This window comes from Rattus rattus, chromosome 9, assembly GCF_011064425.1.
Source record: "Rattus rattus isolate New Zealand chromosome 9, Rrattus_CSIRO_v1, whole genome shotgun sequence".
NCBI classification, from domain to species: Eukaryota; Metazoa; Chordata; class Mammalia; order Rodentia; family Muridae; genus Rattus; species Rattus rattus.
In genome coordinates this window covers 60,845,115-60,863,870 of record NC_046162.1, presented here as the reverse complement: position 1 = coordinate 60,863,870, position 18,756 = coordinate 60,845,115, and the positions used below count along the sequence as shown (strand labels likewise).

The 18,756-nt window shown below is 45.3% G+C and overlaps 1 protein-coding gene across 2 annotated transcripts in view; it reads right to left on the bottom strand.

Moving 5' to 3' along the window:
- Positions 1–281: 281 nt before the first annotated feature.
- Positions 282–18,756, bottom strand: part of Nbr1 (NBR1 autophagy cargo receptor) — a 28,038-nt gene continuing 9,563 nt past the window's right edge. Inside the window, exons 6-23 of one of the 2 annotated variants that reach the window (XM_032914457.1) lie at positions 18,233–18,255; positions 16,844–17,041; positions 15,130–15,207; positions 14,491–14,708; positions 13,864–14,031; positions 12,912–13,121; positions 11,965–12,124; positions 11,596–11,886; positions 10,192–10,341; positions 9,667–9,742; positions 9,090–9,200; positions 8,689–8,853; positions 8,483–8,557; positions 6,658–7,072; positions 5,726–5,817; positions 5,019–5,076; positions 4,258–4,363; positions 282–1,658 (exon numbers count right to left, since the gene is read on the bottom strand). In XM_032914457.1, coding sequence (XP_032770348.1) covers positions 1,485–1,658; positions 4,258–4,363; positions 5,019–5,076; positions 5,726–5,817; positions 6,658–7,072; positions 8,483–8,557; positions 8,689–8,853; positions 9,090–9,200; positions 9,667–9,742; positions 10,192–10,341; positions 11,596–11,886; positions 11,965–12,124; positions 12,912–13,121; positions 13,864–14,031; positions 14,491–14,708; positions 15,130–15,207; positions 16,844–17,041; positions 18,233–18,255 — 2,768 coding nt within the window. In that variant the 3' untranslated portion in view covers positions 282–1,484. The remainder of the gene's footprint in view (positions 1,659–4,257; positions 4,364–5,018; positions 5,077–5,725; positions 5,818–6,657; positions 7,073–8,482; positions 8,558–8,688; positions 8,854–9,089; positions 9,201–9,666; positions 9,743–10,191; positions 10,342–11,595; positions 11,887–11,964; positions 12,125–12,911; positions 13,122–13,863; positions 14,032–14,490; positions 14,709–15,129; positions 15,208–16,843; positions 17,042–18,232; positions 18,256–18,756) is intronic. The other variant, XM_032914458.1, reaches the window with a different exon arrangement.

Genomic DNA, 18,756 nt, shown 5'->3' with positions numbered 1-18,756 from the left:
CTTCTGAGCTGCGGCGTACGCCGCCGGAAGACGCTTCCGGCTTCCAGGACAAATGCTGCTATCACAAGGATCAAAACTAGTCCAGGTAAGAGTTTCAAAGAACTTGTATTCACAATTCTTTAAGTGACTATGTACAAGTACAACGGATCGAACAAGTGGACCCAGATGGTCAAAACGGTCCAACTCCAAATCCACTCAATTATCCACACCATGCGGCTGGCTCTCTCTGCCTTTACCCCAAACCCCATGAAAACGTTTTAAACAAGAAACAGCCTGGTTGGTTGCAGTTTGAATTGTGGTTTATTTAGAAGCATTCAAGAGTTAGACTGTAAATAAACATATTATGAGTAATTAAAATCGCCATTTATTATAAATACCAACTAAGTTAAATAATACTATTTCACCTATCTTTCCCCTTTGAGCTGGAGTCCAGATTCCTTCTCTCAAATTCTTACCAGGAGTAAAATCTTTAGTGTTGTGACCTCTGTACCCATCTGTACCCAAAGTGCCCGTTTATAAGCTAAATGAGACCTAGAACTCTGAAAGGAAGCTTCTTCCCATTTACTGTAGTGGTAAACTGACCTTTCTGTGGGTTAGCCCCCAAGCACTACTTCTTGCTCTTGGCTGGACACCTCAGAAGGGGATTACACACATTCGAGACGTCACCAGCATGTGTGTCCCCTCCTTCGCACCGTAACCTTACTGATGTGAATATTTACACACACCTGTCCTCCTTACCATCTGCTGTGACAGTCAGAAAAAAAGATGATGTTAATGTTCCCTTTCACCAACAGGTGGGTTTCCCCCTCTTTATAGGACTAGCAAAATATTTCACACTACCCAGGATTTTTCCTTAAGAAATGTATGCAGAGTTACTTTGACAGACGCTGTCCAGTAGGTGCTGTGGGTTAACCAGCATGTCTGCCATCCTTCCAGGTTCCTGCCAGGTCTTCTGAAAGCAAAGTGTTACTTATTTACTAAGTCTTTTAGGGACATGACTTTCTTGATCTGCTGTCTTTACATAGCTATGAAGCTTGGGGTTGGTTATAGAAATTAGAATAATTCTTGAAAACATTCAAGGTTAATCTTTAAAAAACAGAAAAACCAAACTAACATTTAACAGCCCATTAAAAACATCCATATGAACCAAAGGAAAATACTCAACTTCAATACAAGCAGAAGGAGAAGCAGTCTACAGGAAGTCCAAGTTACATGCTTCCACATACTACAGCAGAGAGAGTTCTGTCCAGATCAGTTGAAAACTGTCTTCCTACCATTCATCCATTTCGAAAGTGAAAATTTAAGTTCTGGCCTTTGATTTGCTCCAAAATATACTGTAACAGGTACGGCTTTGACAATTCAGGGACGCTCGACATAGATTCATCAGATTAAAAAGCAAGCAAGGGCTTCCACCCACACCTCAATGACATGACGGCACAGACCACCTCTGAGCGGCAGGCAGTTATTTAATACGAGGCCAGTCCTCAATAGCGGTGGCTGTACCAGTCGTTGTTGTTCACTTGGAGGAGCTCTGTCACAACCTGCAGGATATTGTGATTGTGTTTTCTCAGCAGTCTTAGGTTCAGCTGCCTGTCGCAGAATCCCATTTCAAAGAGATGGGCCATCAGGGCTGCGGTCTGATCTTCAGAAACGACGGGCTGTGCAAAGACAAGGAGACATTTTTCTGTATAATTTGCTTCTTTGCAAATCTGTATCACACTGTCATCCTAGTCTTTCCTCCTTATTCAAAGTGTTAGGTAATCAGATGCAAGGACACAACTTTCCAACAAGTCATGGGATCGAGAGTGCCCCCGACCATGTGTGTAACTGCAGGAGAGGGTAACCGAGGAGGACAATGCTTCAGAGGACTCGCTGCAAGCAGCACGCTCAGCAGCCCTCAGACTTATGATCCCAGCCTGGGGAAGAACAGAGGTTTGGGATGAGCCTCGGCTACAGAGTGAGCCCTCGTATCCAAGCCCCCAAACAAACAGAAACCACCCACCTTCCGCCAAGTAAAAACTGAAGACGACAAGAAGCCTTGAAGACTTTGTTAACATGAAACTGTGGTGATGGAGCAAATGTGAGCAAGACTTCCAGAGACTGGCATGGGACATCCAACTTCACCAGCCGTACAAGTAAGTCTTTTTGACTTTTTACTCTCAAAATAGAAATGATCTCAAAAAGAGGATGCTAACACCCATTTACAGAAACACCCCTCCCATTTTCGAGACAGTCTCTCTAAATAGTCCTGGCTGTCCTCAAACTTGCTATGTATATTAAGATGTTCTTGAACTCAGAGATGTGGCCTCATCCTCACATATGCTAGACATGTATTTTTTTTTTTTTTTTTCTCGGAGCTGGGGACCGAACCCAGGGCCTTGCACTTCCTAGGCAAGCGCTCTACCACTGAGCTAAATCCCCAACCCCTAGACATGTATTTTGTAACTGAGCTGTAACCCCTACTCTCCCTCTTTCTGCCTGTTTTAGAACAGCCTAACACCCACCACCCTTGACAGGTTTAATGTTTGTACTTCTCTCTCCTCTGTCTCTGGTTTTTCAAACAGTCTGTGTTCCTGACTGTCTTGGAACTTGTTTTGTAGACCAGGTTAGCCTCAAACTCACAGAGATTCTCCCGAGTGCTGAGATTAAAGGCTGGTACCACTGTGCCTGGCACATTTTTTTCTCTTTATCATTACTACCTCAAAAATCTTTCCTCTCATCTGTACTGATAACATGTTTCATTGCTGGGCTTGCCAGCCTTGTTTGTCTTGTAAACAACTTTTTCTGCCTTATGTAGACTAGTGTTTACCTTCCTCCCCCATGTAGCTAGCAAGGCATACTTCAATTGTCAAATTCCTCACCATCGGATCACAGCTCTCTGCAGCATTTAGCACTGTTTACTGACCCCTTATAAACCTCCCCAAGTCCCAGCAGTGGCCCTGTTTCCTCTAAAGTTCAGTTTTAGTAGCCTTCTGTTGCCCTCAGGCCAAACCTCTCCTCTGTAATGGAAGTGTACAGATCCAACTGCACACTGGGCGGCTTTATTTTAACCTGGATAAGTTGTAAACAACACTAAGCAAAACTGACAAGGTTTGTTCCTATTCAAGTAATAAACTTTCTTTTTAACTTGGGGGTGCATTTATTATCTTTTATGATGTGTTTGTGTGTGGGATGCTCATGTGGATGTCAGAGGAGTCAGTTCTCTCCTTCTAGGGATTGAGCTCTGGTTGTCAAGACTTGGCAACAAGCACCTTTATTCACTGAGATCGCCCTGGCCACACTTTCTCATTGTAATGCATACTACCGAGTACCTAAGCTAAAGCTTGAGATTTATCCTTGAGCTCTTTTTAATCACTTAGTCACTGCCAAGTCCTGATGCTCCTACCTCTTTTATGTTAATGGAGGTGTTGAGCCACATGCCTTTAGCCCCAGCTCTCAGAAGCAGGTGAATTTGTGAGTTCAAATTCCTGGCTAGCCTGGAGATATTTAGAGAAACTGTTCCAAAAACAAACAAACCCCACCCCCACCCCCACAGACCCTTCCTATGCCTTAAAAACCCCAGCACTTAAGAGTTGGTCTTTTCTCTTCAGATCAAATTCATTATCCACTCACTTTCAACTCTTACTAGCTAGCTACTCTGTCTTTCAAAGGAGAAGACAAGACCCTGTCACTGAACCCAGTGTGCTGTTATTAAACTACATCTGTACCCTTTTTATGATTTTATATTCTCAAATTTTATTTTGAGAAAAGGTTTTACTACATAGCCCAGGCTGGCCTTGAACTTGCAATCTTTCTGCTTCCTGAGTTGTTGGGAGTACAGGTGAGCGCTACCAGCATTAAAATATTTTCCTGGGATATACTTGCTTTGTGCTTTAGGCTTCAGTTCAGATACGAACTCCCAGGAAGCCTTGAACCTAGTAGGTGGAGACGCACTAACACAGTGTCCTGTCCTGGAAATGTGTATGCTTTGCTAATTCCCTTTAGTAATGTGACAGGACTGTGTGTCTTACACACCCTGTCGTACCTACACTACACTGTTGTAGAACACTCGGTATATGTATTAGGCCTTCCACAAATCTTAGGTTCTTTTCCTTTTCTCCCCAGAGTGACTTGATTAAAACGCTAGGAAACGGCAGGGCTGTGTGTTCATTAAAGAGAATGTCTACACACAGTTATTGCCAATCCAGACAGAAAGACACTGCCATTTGCACTAGTGACTAAGGGGCTGAAATTAAGGAAAAGAAACCACACACTGACCTGTGCAGTGACTGGTGGCCCAGAAAACAGGGCCTTGTACGCAGAGGCAGCAACAGACAAAGCCCCTTTCACCAGTCCTCCAGCAATGCTGCTCCCATTGTGGTGCCTACAGAGGAAAACCAAATTATCTCCCCAAATAAAATCATGACCTTACAAGATAATGTGGGTGCTACTCTCAAAAGAAAAAAAGAGGTATCCTTAAAAGAAAAAAAAATCAGATGTAAAAAAGAGAATGAATTGTTTTCATAGCTACAGGTCTTGGTTTGCTGCAGGGCTCTGGCTCGGCTGACAGAAGACCTGAGTACTGCAGGAAATGCATGCCCTAGTTACCACACCAACTTTCCATCCCAGCTGAAAATTAATGTGGTCCTGGGCACCCCTGGACACCAGCCATCTGTCTGCACATCTCAGAGAAAACCTGGCAAAGGAAATGTGATTTTTCTGGATTCTGATCTGACAGGGACCAGAGAGGCAGCTGTATCTAAGAGAAAACAGCTAGGCGCAGCACCCGGGGCTTGACCTGCCTGGCTTCCTGGGCATCATAGGTGAGGTGAATTTTAGGGTAATCCCTACAAAGTGAAACACTTAAGCACAAGCTTTAGCTTTTTGTCCAGTGGTGTTCATAAGCTTCAGAAGAAAGACAAGGAGGAATGAGGGTGCTCCTTCCTGTGCTCGGCACATGCTCTGAGAGGCTCATTTAAGCAGAAGCAATGCTGGGAGGTCTTCCTGCTTCTCAAGAGGAGACTTCACAAGGTCTTTACCTTGAGTGGTCACAGCTCTTCTGTCGGCTGTTTGCGAGTCCTGTTGAGCCTCTGGGCTCTAAAAGCAAAAGAGCTGTGGTTAGCTGCAGCACCCACACGCTATTACTGAGGCAGGCGGCAAGTTAATGGAGTTCTGAAGTCTTCTGCCTCCTTTCTTGTCCTCTTTTAAGTTTTAGAAAGTTCTGTGGCTGATTTAAGTCACCGAGGAGGCAGACAAATTGTCTAGAAATGCTATACAAGAGGGCATCATTGAGTAGAAAACTAATTCTCTAATCCTCTAACTCTGATGTGTTAGTTCTGTTTTAGCTTTGGCATTTTTAGAAAGGAAGCGACAGTGAGTGGGAATCTCCTTACTGCTCCTTCACAGTGCTACAGTTCTGAGACCTCTAATGAGGGGACAGACCTGCTGGCATCACAAACTAGCTGAGCTGCTGCATTACTCTGCTGAAGCAAAGTAAATCGAGCTGGAGCCTAGGCTGGCCTGCTTCCAAGGCTGCGCTCTCCCAGCACAGTGCAGTGTCTACCTCTGTAAGGTCTCCAGATACACTTAAGGGTAGAAACCCCAGCATGAGGGAGGAATACAGAAAGAGGGAAGAGGGAAAGTCTCTGAACAAGGCCACGGATCTCAAAAACATAGAGCCTGTTGATACCTGGTGTCCGCTGGAAAGCAGCAGAGGGAGGGAGGTGAAGATCAAGCGTGGCATTACCTCCTCTGACGTGATCAGGGACTGGGGGAACTTCTTGGATGGTAATTGGTGAATCCACTCGTGGTGCCTCATACTGTCCACAAGGGGCGCTCCTTTAGAAAGAAAGAGTATTGGAGCTAAGTTGAAAAGCAGTGGTATGAGAACAGTAAACAGTGCAGCAGTGCTGGATTCTGTGGGCTTCACCTTTCTGATCCCATCACATGTGAATTTGGCAGTGTGGTCAGAAGGACTGCATTCCACTCTGATTTCTTTAGCCACAATCCAGCTAGAGAAACCGGCTTCATTCAGGCCACCTCCCCCTTCCTGAGCATTTTGTATTATAGTCAGGGCTCCCACATTTTCTAATACTAGTAGGCGAGACAGTGGCTCAGATGCATTAGAGACTTACATTCTTTCTCTCTGGGTTTGTGGTATAGATCTGTAAGTTATTTAATTTCATAACTGTTCTCTGCTTGTTGGCACATGGAAGAGGAGAGCTTTTCTGTTGAGCCCAGGCCCTCATGCTCTTCAGGCAAATGCTCTAACATGGAGCTAACTGACAAATCCTTATGTATGTTTTTGTTACATTCATTCAATTTAAGAAACAAAACGGAAAGGGAAGATCCAGAGATGTTTATATTTAAAGATTTTTCTCTTAGTTATAAAAAAAATCAGTAGACAAGGGTTGGGGATTTAGCTCAGTGGTAGAGCGCTTGCCTGGCAAGAGCAAGGCCCTGGGTTCGGTCCTCAACTCCAAAAAAAAAAAAAAAAAAATCAGTAGACAGACTATGCTCAGGGAAGGTCAACTAAAACAAACATTTGTTTAAACTTCAAATTTACAAATGCTGAGAAATCTGAATTCATCTAAGTTTAGATTGTAGAAAAAGAAAGGTTTGAGGTGAAGCTGGTCATTCCAGCTCTGGAGAACAAGGTGGCTGGGTGCTGAGCAGTACCTGGACAGTGCTGCTGGAAGTTCTGCCACTTCTGGGACTAAAGGCACCGTGTCCAGAGGCTGTGAGGTCGTGAGGATGTCATTGATGCTCTGCTCCTTTGGCTGGCTCTCCCTTTCCTGGAGTCTCTCTCTAGCCTCAGCTGGTTCCTGCCCAGACTCGATCCCAGGTTCACCTTCAGCCCCTCGCTCCAGGCCTGGCTGGGAGAGCGCAGAGCTGTACATGGAGTCCCCCAGGGGGCGGCTGGTATCAAAGCACTCAGGCAGGATGATGATATAATCTTCAGAGGAAGCAGAAGACTGACTCTGAACTTCTTCATCTTGGACATCCTCTTCCTCAACGGCTTCTTCCTCAGCAATGTGGACAATCTCCTCCCTCTCATCTCCACGTGGTCCTTCTTCAGGCAAGGCAAATTTCACTAAAGAATAAAAGTAATCACTGTGAAGGAAGTGGCTTGGCAGCAAACGTCAGTGCTGTTCTCACTTGGTAAAGCCTGTGGATCACGAGTTAGCACAAAGGGCACAGTGGAGAGAACCAAAGGAACGGGCTGTTTCTGGAGCCATGACTATACTGTTTCAAGATGATGCCAAAACAAATAGCTGGGAAGTCAACAGAAACAAGTGTGTGGGCTGAACCAGCCAGACTACCAATGAGCAATGTGAATCCTACCGTCCTCTTTTTCTCTTTGTTGTGGAAGTTAAAAGACTGAGATAAAGCTTCATCAGAACTGGTGAGCTAGCTATCAGGGCCAGAAAAAGGAGTCATGTGGTAAGCACTTCAGGTTGTCGGCCTGCTTTCCTTTATCTTGCAGTAACTAAACAACTGGTTTATCCTTCTACACCTTTCTGCTATTTGTACGGATAAAAAAGCATTCATTTTTGTGTTCACTTTAAGCAAAAATAGGAAAATCATGTTTAAAGGTATATGCAGGTCAAATTTCATTTTTCTTTGGTACGTGTGATGCATTCTCATTATACATGTATGTGTGCATGGAGGCCAGGTGAGGACATCAAGTGTCTTCCTCATGGCTCTCCCTCAACTTAAAGCTGGCCATTTTGGCTAAGCTGGCTGGCAGTGAGCTCTGGGGAATCTGCCTATCTCAGTTCTCTGATGCTGGGGTTACAGGTAGACAAGGCTGTGATTTGCTTTTAGGTGGATACTGAGGACTGGAACTCAGGTCTCTTTGTTTACAGAGTAAGGACTCTTACCCACCAGCCATCTTCCCAAGTCCTCACATTTGGTAATTTTGTTACGATGTACCAGAAACTGAATTTTTTGGACAGTTTTTGAGACATATAGAACTGGCTCTACCAGTCTGATACTAGCAGTCTGTTCTGAAGATCTTGTGCATGCTTGTGCACAAGTGTGCAGGTAGATAAATGAGACTGTATGAAGGCTAGAGAGGAGGTCAACACTGAGTGTAGTTCCCCAGAATCCATCCCCTCATCTTTTGTTTGAAATGGTGTTTCACTACATAGCTGGCCTCAAACTTAAGACAGATGTGCCTACATCTGCACCTTGAATCCTGAGATTAAAGGCGTTTGTAGAATGTCTGTCCATCTACCTTATTTTTGCAACAGGGTCTGCCACAACACCTGAGGTTTTATGTGAGTTCAAGAAATGGAGCTGAGCTCCCTGAGCTTGTAAGACAAGTTCTCTATTGACAGCCACTCTCCAGAACCATGAAGGCGTTTTTATGGAAGCATTTAACTCTGGGAACAGTTTGGCATTCTTGTGTTGCCTTGCACTTTTCAGATTGCTGCCTTGGGAGAAAGGAGACGACTCAGCTGCCAATGGAAGTGTCTGCTGAGGCGCCCTGTCAACTTACAGGAAGAATCCTTTCTGCAGAATCCGGGCAGCATAAGAGGCTGCTGTTCTTCTGTGGAATACAGCTGTAATTCCCCTGGGAGAGGGCAGAAGTGAGTTAGGGTGACTTCTTTGTTCTTGGTGCTCTAGTAAGAATGCCAGCATAGTCAGAAGCCAACTGAGATCAACCTCCCTCCCCTCTCAGCAAGGAAATATGGGGACACTCACTCTGTGGGGACCTCTGCCTGCAAGGAGGGTTGTGGTCTGGAGCAGCATCCAAGGTAAGGGATCGGATTACAGTCTCACACACGAATTGGGTCCCACTCAGGTCTTCCTCCGTTTCTTCAACTGAAGCGGGGGTCTCGGCCTTTCTCTTTGCTAATACAGTGGAATCTGAAGGACACACAAAGCCCGTCTACCCTTAGTGTCTGAAGAGTTGGGAGCTTTCACCAGTCAGTGCATCCTAAGCCTGGGTGAGGGCAGAGCTGCTCCTGCTCTCATGAGACTAGAGAGCAAGGGATGCTACGCGACATCGATTTGCTGAGGTAAAGGTGATGAGGAATGGACGTGTGAGGACAGGTGTGAATGGAAAGGGAAGGTACGTGCTTTACAGACATTTAACCCCTTACCAGGAGATGCTTTCAATCCCGCCCCTTCACTCTCTTCCTGTATCTGCCCCAAGCCTGGCTTCTCTATTAAAGGGCTGTCATGCGGCAGAGGAGACATGCGGGGAGTCATATCTGGAGAGTGAAGACAGGAAACCATCAACCGAGAGAGCATGACATCGTAACAGTCAAGTGTCCCAGAAGCAGCATTCTGTAGGTTTCTTGCTTCCTACAGGGTTACAATAAACCCAAATAAGCTCCACCACCTGTCACATCATGAAGAGCTTCTCTAGCTCACCAGGAATGCAACTAGCTCTGGCTGATCAAAGCTGGGCCACAAACAAGGAACTAGCCTAGAAAGTCAAAGCCAAGATACAAAACTATGAGTAAAGGAACAAAGGGAGAAAAATGAAGAAGTGGTCCCTTTACAGTAAGGCAGCCCTGCACACACTTGTACTGTGGTACTGATAGACAACAGGGAGAGGAGGAGATGGACCATGGGTATAACTTCACTGTCACAGCATGGGAGGAATCCTCGCCCTCTAGGGCCACAGACCGTAATGCCAACACCTAAACAAGATGAGTGAAGTAACAGTCTTACCCACAGGGGTGTTGTGTGGCACTCTCTCCAGTTCTTGAACAATGTTTATATCCAGCAGTTCAAAGGACAGCAGGTCCTAGGAAAAGAGATGGTCAAATACGAGCATTTGCAGCACAAGTGGGAGCCATGTTCTTTTATGACTGGACCTTCAGGTTTCCTGCATATTGCCTGGATTCAATTGTTCAAATTCACGTCCCCCTCAACCAAGCGATTAGAAGAGTTAAAGGGAATTTGGTGTCTCAAACTCTAACTGGCAGGGGGAGAGGAAACTTGGGCGGGCAAGTGAAGTGGGCTAAGATTCTGAGACCACTGGAGGGGAAGCTGTGGGGAAGCACAAGCCTGGCTTCAAGCTCAGGAGAAAACAGTTTAGAAACTTGCTCCATGCCTCACTGGATGCTAAATCCAGTCTGCCCATCTGTAACTCCCCAGAACCATGATGGCTGTGCCACCTTCTCAATAACAAGGTGCAAGCTCTTTCCTCAGTACTCATCTCTTTCTGCCCTTGTCCCTCAAAACGGTGTTTACCTGGGCAGTCAGAAGGTCCACGGATGGAATGTAGAGCTCCCTCTCACTGGCAGCATGTTGTGTCTTCTGTGGGGCACTGGATCCTGTCCCTTCTGTCTGCTTTGTCACCTCACCCAATGGAATCTCTTCTTCAGCTAGAAGAAAAGCTTCCTATAGGGACAAATAATTGGGACATATTTTAGGACCTCAACAAAGCTCAAGCACCAGGCTGATAAGGTCATCCCTAAAATAAAAGCACAGCAGAATCTTTACATTAACATTTTTTTATTTAATTTAGGACTTCTAGAAAAGCTGCAGAAACAGTGACGAGTTCACACACTGTTCCTTCACCCACCATCCTCTACAACTTGATAAAAGTACAGTTAGCCCAAACCAGGAAATTAACACTGGTTAGCTCTAAGTTCAAACAGTAGAGTCTGTTCCACTAACAAAAAAGTGACAACGGACTGCAGCAAGCAAGTAGGTGACGATGTCCTTAGAGCTCAGGGATACTCTAGAGGAGGTGAGTGTGAAGGAGAGAAGCTACCAGTTTACCAGAAGCCCAGGCTGCCTTTCTTTCCTGGTGCAGTAAGCACCATCACAGACGAAAGCCCTCTGGGACTGCCTAAGCACCCTAAGGCTTGTAAACACCTAGAGGACTAGGCCAAACACCAGCATAAAAATGTATTGTAGGGAGAAGTATCCCAAAATCTGGTATGTTAAAAGCCTGACCCCTAGAGCCTGCGTTGGTAGTGCATCCCTTTAATCCCTGCACTTGGAAGGCAGAGGCAAGTAGATCTCCGTGAGTTTGAGACCTGGTCAACAGACTAAGTCCTAGGACAGCCAAAGCTACACAGAGAAACCTTGTCTTGAAAAACCAAGAAGAAAGGAAGGAAAGAAAAGGCTTAGCTTTCCTAGAAGCAAAGCATTACTAGACAATCTTTCTGAGGTGTAGCCTTACATGAGAGCCTTAGGTCTGGTCCCTTCCTCTTTTTCTTGTCATCTTGGGCCTGAGTAGCGTTTTTTGGTTTGTTTTTGTTTTTTTTTGCTATGCTGTATGTTCTGTCAGTACATCCCAATACCCCAACTAGAGGCCTGAAAGCACTGGAGCTGCCTGATCAGACAGGAATCTCTGAAATTGAGACCCAACCGGCCCTATCTCTTCAGAAGTTAACTATACAGTATTCTGTCACAGTGATGGGAATTCAGAAACAGTAAACTGTCAGGAAATCTGCAAGAATAGCAAGCTACCAGTGAGTTCTTTTACATTCCGGTCCCTCTCTTGGTCCCTAAGAAGAGCTAGCCTTGAACCTGCAATATTCTTGTTTCAGCCTCCTGCGTGCATGGACTCCAGGCATGTGCCACAGCTCGACGTTCCTAATGACTGAGGAAATAATGTGGTAGGGTCAACAGCTCAGTGCTCACCTCTTGCTCACAGGTGAAGTCATCAGCTTTGCTTGAGCTAATCCCATCCCTTTCAAGGTTAACAGGGCTCTCAGAGGAAGGAAAAGGATCCACTATGATACTGCACCAGACCCGAGGCCCAAACTGCTGGCCTTTGTGAGAGAGACGCCAATGCGAAGTGTATGTCCCCTCCAAGGTTGGGGCGATGAACTCCACAGACACCACCCCAATGTGTCCAGCCTTCAAGCAGGGAACCAAAACATCCTTCTTCTCTGTAGAAGCCAGAGTCAAGTTTCCCCACATGAACTTGAGCTGAAAGAACAGGAAGAAGCTTGTCAGCTGTGCTTTCTGCTACTACCTATCCCCGTTTTTACATTTGGGGAAACGTACCTTTGTGTCTGCGTTCCACTTCACAGTCCCTGTGTTTTTCATCCTCCAGTGTTTGATAAACTTGGTTCCTGGCTGAAGATGAGTCCCATCAGGCAAATTCTCATCCACGAATGCTGCACTGAGTGTTGGCATAACTGGGGCACAGGGCTGCAAAGGAAGCCTGGACAGAGATGCAGATGGTTAGTCACTTGCCACTGGTGTGATGGCCTCTGAACGTGCCACACTGTGACTCCAGATAAGTGGGTACTAATCCACTTGACTTAACTACTAACACTATTTAGGCTGAGCCTGTGTGAAGGCTCAGCAGGAAAAGGTGCTTGCCGTGCAAGCCCAGAGACCTGAGATCAATCCCCAGAATGCATAAAGGCCGAAGAAGAGACCTGACTCCATCAGCACGCATGTCAAGGACACAGGCCCTGACGCATTCTTGCTCTCGCTCTCTCTCTCTCTCTCGCTCTCGCTCTCTCTCTCTCTCTTTCTCTCTCTCTCTCTCTCTCACATGCACGCACGCACGCGCGCGCGCGCGCACACACACACACACACAGGCACACACGCACACACGCACACACACACACACTCATTCAAATCCAGGCCATAAAACAAAGATATGCTGCCTAAGGGTAATTATAAGTGTCCATAAATATAGGGTAACTGCAAGTGTTCATAAATACAACTGGAGATTTGCTCCTTGGTTCCAACCCTGCTAGACTGCCTCCAGAAAAGAGAAGTCTGAATTATCCCTGTTCTAAGCCTTATTAGTTTCTTGCTTTCTGAATGAGGCATCAAAGCTGAGGGTCAAAAATAACCCCTGAACCAGCCCGGAAGACAATGGGAAGCTTAAAACAGGTGGGTGCTCGGAGGCACAGCAGGGAAAGCAAGGACACCTAAAATCCCTGTTTCAGAGAGCTGGACTGGAGGCCACATCCCTGCCCTGGCGCTGGACTTACATGAGGGTGTTAGACTGCAGCAAGCTCTCAGGTCGGCCCAAAGGCGACTTGGGACTCTGGAGTCCATGGATTGAATTCCACAAATGAATCTTCCGGTGGAGTTTCAGCTGCTTTTTAAGCTCTTTGACCTCTGCCTTCCGCTGTTTCTTCTCAGCCCGCAACCTTTGCTTTTCTGCTTTCACAAAATTCTTATCCACCTGCTTTTGGAGCCTGTGGGGTAATGAATGAATGCCTTAAAACACAGAAAGCCTGAGGCAGGCTGGGCTGAATGCACGTCATCAACGTTAGCATCTAGTCTCTTAATTTACTCATCATTTCCATTTGACGAGTCTCAGACAACTGTTTCATTATCACACATCAATTGAGAAGGAGCAAAAATACAGAGACTATTAATAATTTTGTGATACTATATACTACCACCGCACTTTTCTTTTGTTATGAGACTGTCTCGCTATGTAGCTTAGCCTGGCCTAACACTCAAGACGGTTCTGAGTGCTGGGCATTACATCTGATTTTTTCTCACCTGAGACAAGGTTTCTCTGTGTGCAGCTCTGGCTGTCCTGGAACTCACTCTGTAACAGGTTGGCCTCAAACTCACAGAGAGATCTACCTGCCTCTGTCTTATGAGTGCTGGGATTAAAGGCAGCTGGCCAGATTTTTAAAAGATTTATTTACTTTTAATTCATGTGTATTAGTGTTTGCTTGAATATGTATATGCACCACATTGTGTCTGATGCCCACAAAGGCAGAAACGTGTGTCAGATCCCTTGGAACTGGAATTACAGATTGTTGTGAGTTGCTAAAGTGGATGTTGGGAAGTGAGCCAGGGTCTTTGGCAAAAGCAGCCAGTGCTCTTACCATGAGATATCTCTTCAGCTCACTCAAATATTTTCATCATCAGTACTTTGTGTCAAGAAGCCAAATGGATGAGCAGCCACAAGTATGGCTTTACCTGACTTGTTCCAAAGCAGCAGGCAGACGAGGAGTGGGATACTTTGAGTAGAAAAATGATTCAGAGGAAATCACAACAGGTCTCCGCAATTTTAGCAAAACGTGGTTAGTGTCATGGGAGTAAGGTCCAGCTTCACAATCTTCACAAATGTTGTAGGATGGGCAGAGGCTGTATGAAAAGACCAACAGAATAAAAACTTCGCAGCAGGAAGTCCCTGAAGTAGAGAGGAACGACCCAGATTAAGCTTTCATTTGCTCCATTACCAGCTGGGTGGAGACTTTTAATTGCCTCTAGGCGACGCTGAGGCCTAAATTCCTCATTAGTAAAATGAGAAGATAACTCCCACTCACACCTATTCCATGAAAGTTTGTGGAAAGAAGTAAGATACAAGAACATTTTGAACTTGAACAAGGGGGTCTATCCTTAGTGACCTAATTTGGCCTGATGCTGATAATCCAAATGTGTATCTGAATAGTTCCCACTAAGCCCACAAAAGATGTAATGAGGAGTGGCTTGTGCTTCTAAATCAAAGCCACACTGCCTAAGGCTGGAGAAAGAAGACTCACAGCTTCCCCTAAACTTCCCAGAATGCCAGTCGGCCACCGCTTCTGCCCAGGAACTGCTTACCTACACTGGTAGCGCACACCGACGATCCTCTTTTGGCAGTGGCTACAAGCAATATGCCAGCTGAACTGGTTCTCCGGCAAAAACAGGGTTTCCTCCTCTGAAATAGGCATTGAGACTTCTGAGGGTGAGAGGCTGAAGGGCGGCCTCTGGAGGACAAGCTTCTCCTGCAGCCTCTGTTCAAGCTGCTCCACCGTTTCCTTCACCACTTGTTCTCTGAACTACAGTGCAGAACAGAAGGTAGGGGAAACTCAGTTCCAGCACCAGGAAGAGTGAGAAGAAATGGACCTTCCCTGTCTCTGGGTGCACCTTAAGGACATGGCTAATGGCTACTGGAGGAATCACGGCAATGTAATTAACAGGTCTCATCCTCTCATGGAAGTGACTCTTTCCTCCTTGGGATGATTCTGTGAACTTGTCCTTCTCAAGGACAGAGATCTGTCTGTTCCCTCACAAACTTAGAACTGGGTGGTCTCTTTTTATGACGCTTCAGGCAGAGGTTAGAACTTCCTTCACCAGATCTGCTCTATGTCTGGAAGTCATAGCTGCCACTCCCCTGCATCAGAGGCTGCAGTCATCTGGGTTCAGTTTTCTACCTGTGCCGACGGTGCTGCTAAAACTCAGGTCAGAGAGGACACTCACCATCTCCAGGTAGCTTGTGAACCAGTCTGGGGGCTTGTCTTGAGGCTTGTCTGTGTCACAAGGAACAGGTGGACATGCCTGGGAGAAAATACAAAAGAAGTTACTTTTTCTAAATTTTTCTAAAATGTATTATTTCTTTACCAAATGTCAAAAGCATGTAACACAAATTTTTGTGTTTTTGAGAAAGAATACAGAAGAAAATGAAAATATGTATTCTAGTTTCTTTCCTTTCTCTAGAAGTAAATCAAGGTTGCTAGTTTCAAAAATTCAGATCCAGATGGTCACCTTCCTACCCAAGTTGTTGTGTACATGAGTATGCAGTGTGTGCATGTGGAGGCAGTGTGTGCATGTGGAGGCAGTGTGTGCATGAGTATGCAGTGTGTACATGTGGAGGCAGTGTGTGCATGAGTATGCAGTGTGTGCATGAGTATGCAGTGTGTGCATGAGTATGCAGTGTGTGCATGAGTATGCAGTGTGTGCATGTGTATGCAGTGTGTGCATGAGTATGCAGTGTGTGCATGAGTATGCAGTGTGTGCATGAGTATGCAGTGTGTGCATGAGTATGCCGTGTGTGCATGAGTATGCAGTGTGTGCATGAGTATGCAGTGTGTGAATGAGTATGCAGTGTGTGCATGAGTATGCAGTGTGTGCATGGTATGCAGTGTGTGCATGGTGTGCAGTGTGTGCATGAGTATGCAGTGTTTGCATCAGTATGCAGTGTGTGCATGAGTATGCAGTGTGTACATGAGTATGCAGTGTGTGCATGAGTATGCAGTGTGTGCATGTGGATACAGTGTGTGCATGGTATGCAGTGTGTGCATGAGTATGCATGTGTGCATGGCAGTGTGTGCATGTGGGCAGTGTGTGCAATGAGTATGCAGTGTGTGCATGTGAGGCAGTGTGTGCATGTGGAGGCCAGTGTGTGTGTGCATGAGTATGCAGTGTGTGCATGAGTATGCAGTGTGTGCATGTGGAGGCAGTGTGTGCATGTGGAGGCAGTGTGTACAGGAGTATGCAGTGTGCATGAGTATGCAGTGTGTGCATGTGGAGGCAGTGTGTGCATGAGTATGCAGTGTGTACAGGAGTATGCAGTGTGTGCATGTGGAGCTTGGCTGCTATCCCTTAGGTACTTTTTTTTTTAAACCTTTTGAGGCAGACTCAACTCAGTGGCCTGGAAACAGTCAACTAGGCTATGCTGGCTGTCCTGTAAGTCCCAAGGATTCTCCTGTCTCTGCTTCTTCAGTCCTGAGATTACACATAGGTATGACGCATGGCTTTTATGTGAGTCTGGGCACATATGTGGCAATCGGAGGACAGCACTGGGCGTTGGTTCTCACCGTCCACCTGTGTGAACTAGAGCCCCTGTCTATTGTTCACTACTGCCATGCCAAGGTGGCTAGCCGGTCACCTTTCAGAGATTCTCCTGTCCTTGCTTTCCATCTTGCCATAGGAGCACTGGGATTAGACACATCAGGGTTACAACATGACACTATGCCTGTGAACTGGGGGGATTTGAACTCATGTACATTCTGGCAAACCAACTCTTTACCCAGTAAGTCATCTTTCCAGCTCTTTGGGGATCACACTCAGGGTCTTGTGCTTTCAAGCTATTTCCCCAGCCTCCTTGCCCAAATCTTTGATGACTATTCAAATGTTATATAAGAGACAATGAGATGTAAGTTAGAGTTGGACGGATAGGCCCATCCTCTCGTACCTCTGCTGTAGGCTCCTCTGTGGTCTTCATATCTGATCCCAAGACTCTTACCAGCGAAGAATAATGTGCGAGTGGCTTCTTCCCTGTCCTGGCAGTTGCTTGTTTTTCTACTACAGTTTTGGGGAGCGCTTCATCTACAACATGGCACCCTTCGTGGACTTGCATCTGTAGTTGATTTCCTTGCTTAATGTTAGCCATCTAAAAGTGTTACAAGAGCATGTCACAAAATGAAAACACATCATGGTTCTCTTTTTCCAAATGAAATGTCAAAGTGCTGGAATGCAGAAGTATGGTGAACTGTGCTGTAATTTTTGTTTGCATTTCTAAGTGAAGAGGCTGAACACTTAATTAAACTTATTAACCCTTGAGGTGTTGACATGATGCCACACATGGAAAATTAGCACCTAGCATTTTATGATCAGTAGTAACAAAATACTGTATACTAAGAATACTCTAGAAAATTACCTTTAGGCTATAAAAAGTATATATGAGACAAATAAATTTCAAATTTAGCCTTGGGACCCATTTCTAAGATATCTCATTATAAAAGTACAAATATCCCAAAATCAAGTTTAAAAACTATGAAGTATATCTCATTCCAAGCATTTTAGATAAGGATAGTCAACCTCTATTAATATCTAGCCTGATGCTTGTCAAGAATATCAACTACAGGGGTTGGGATTTAGCTCAGTGGTAGAGTAGCGCTTGCCTAGCAAGCACAAGGCCCTGGTTGGTCCCCAGCTCGAAAAAAAAAAAAAAAAAAAAGAAAAAAAAAAAAAAAAAAAAAAAATCACCTAAAATTTCCTGTACAAATATATTTTATTTGAAACTGGGTTTTGTTCTGTTGCCCAAGTTATCCCTAAACCAGGCTTAAACAATCCTCCTGCTACCTCCTTTTTTTTTTTTTTTTTTTTTTTTTGGTTTTGAGACACGATCTTGCTACACAGCCTAACTTGTCTTTGAACTGGATGTCCAGGCACCTTGGCCTCCAGAGTGCTGGGATTACAGAAGCGCGCCCCATGCTCAGGGCTGCTGCTGCTTCCCTTCTTCTTCATGTCTAAGTGCTCTGTCTGCCAGAGGAGGGCATCAGATCCCATTGCAGATGGTTGTGAGCCACCATGTGGTGATTGCTGGGAATTGAACTCAGAACCTGGAAGAACAGCTAGTACTCTTAATGCCTGAGCTATCTCTCCATTCCCTTGGGCTTCTTTTTAAGATGGTGGCACTAAGCCCGGCAATGACTAGAAGTGCCTGCTGCTGAGTCCCTGCCCTACTTACCTACGTCCTAGCAATGGGTGTCATTCTGCTTATTCTTAGTACTTTCCAGGGGAGTTTAGGTTTTAATAAGTATCTTTCAAATACTTGAAAATAATACGAAGTAAACATTACCTTAAGTGCTTCTTCATATTCTCCTAAAGGGACAAAAACAAAACAGTGGGTTTTTTGGTTTTTGTTTTTGATCAGTTTTACAATTACACCGAATATCATCTACCCTACAATTTTTTGCTTTTTTGGGGGTGGGAGAGTCTAGTTATGTAGCTTAGGCTGACATCAAACTTACAATCCTTTGTGTGTTGGGATTACAGAAGGGTCAGGCTAATTCTATAGTTCTGGTGTAAAGCATAGAGACTATCAAATTCTTAGAATCTTCATATATAGACTCCCTTCTTATTATACGGTGCTCTTCCTTCTGGTCATAACAAGATTTCATCCCTGGCCTCTTCCCCTATAGCTATGACAACCAGAGCACAGCAATATAGTGGTAGCCAGGACTCTGGCAATGGAGCTATGGTTACTCCACTGAGGCGTCAGGAGACCCCTGCCTGAGATTCCATTCCTTTCCCTAGCTGCAAGAGGTCTGAGAGATGATAGCCTATTTACAGAAGTGAAGGACAGCTAAAAGCAGGTCTCCA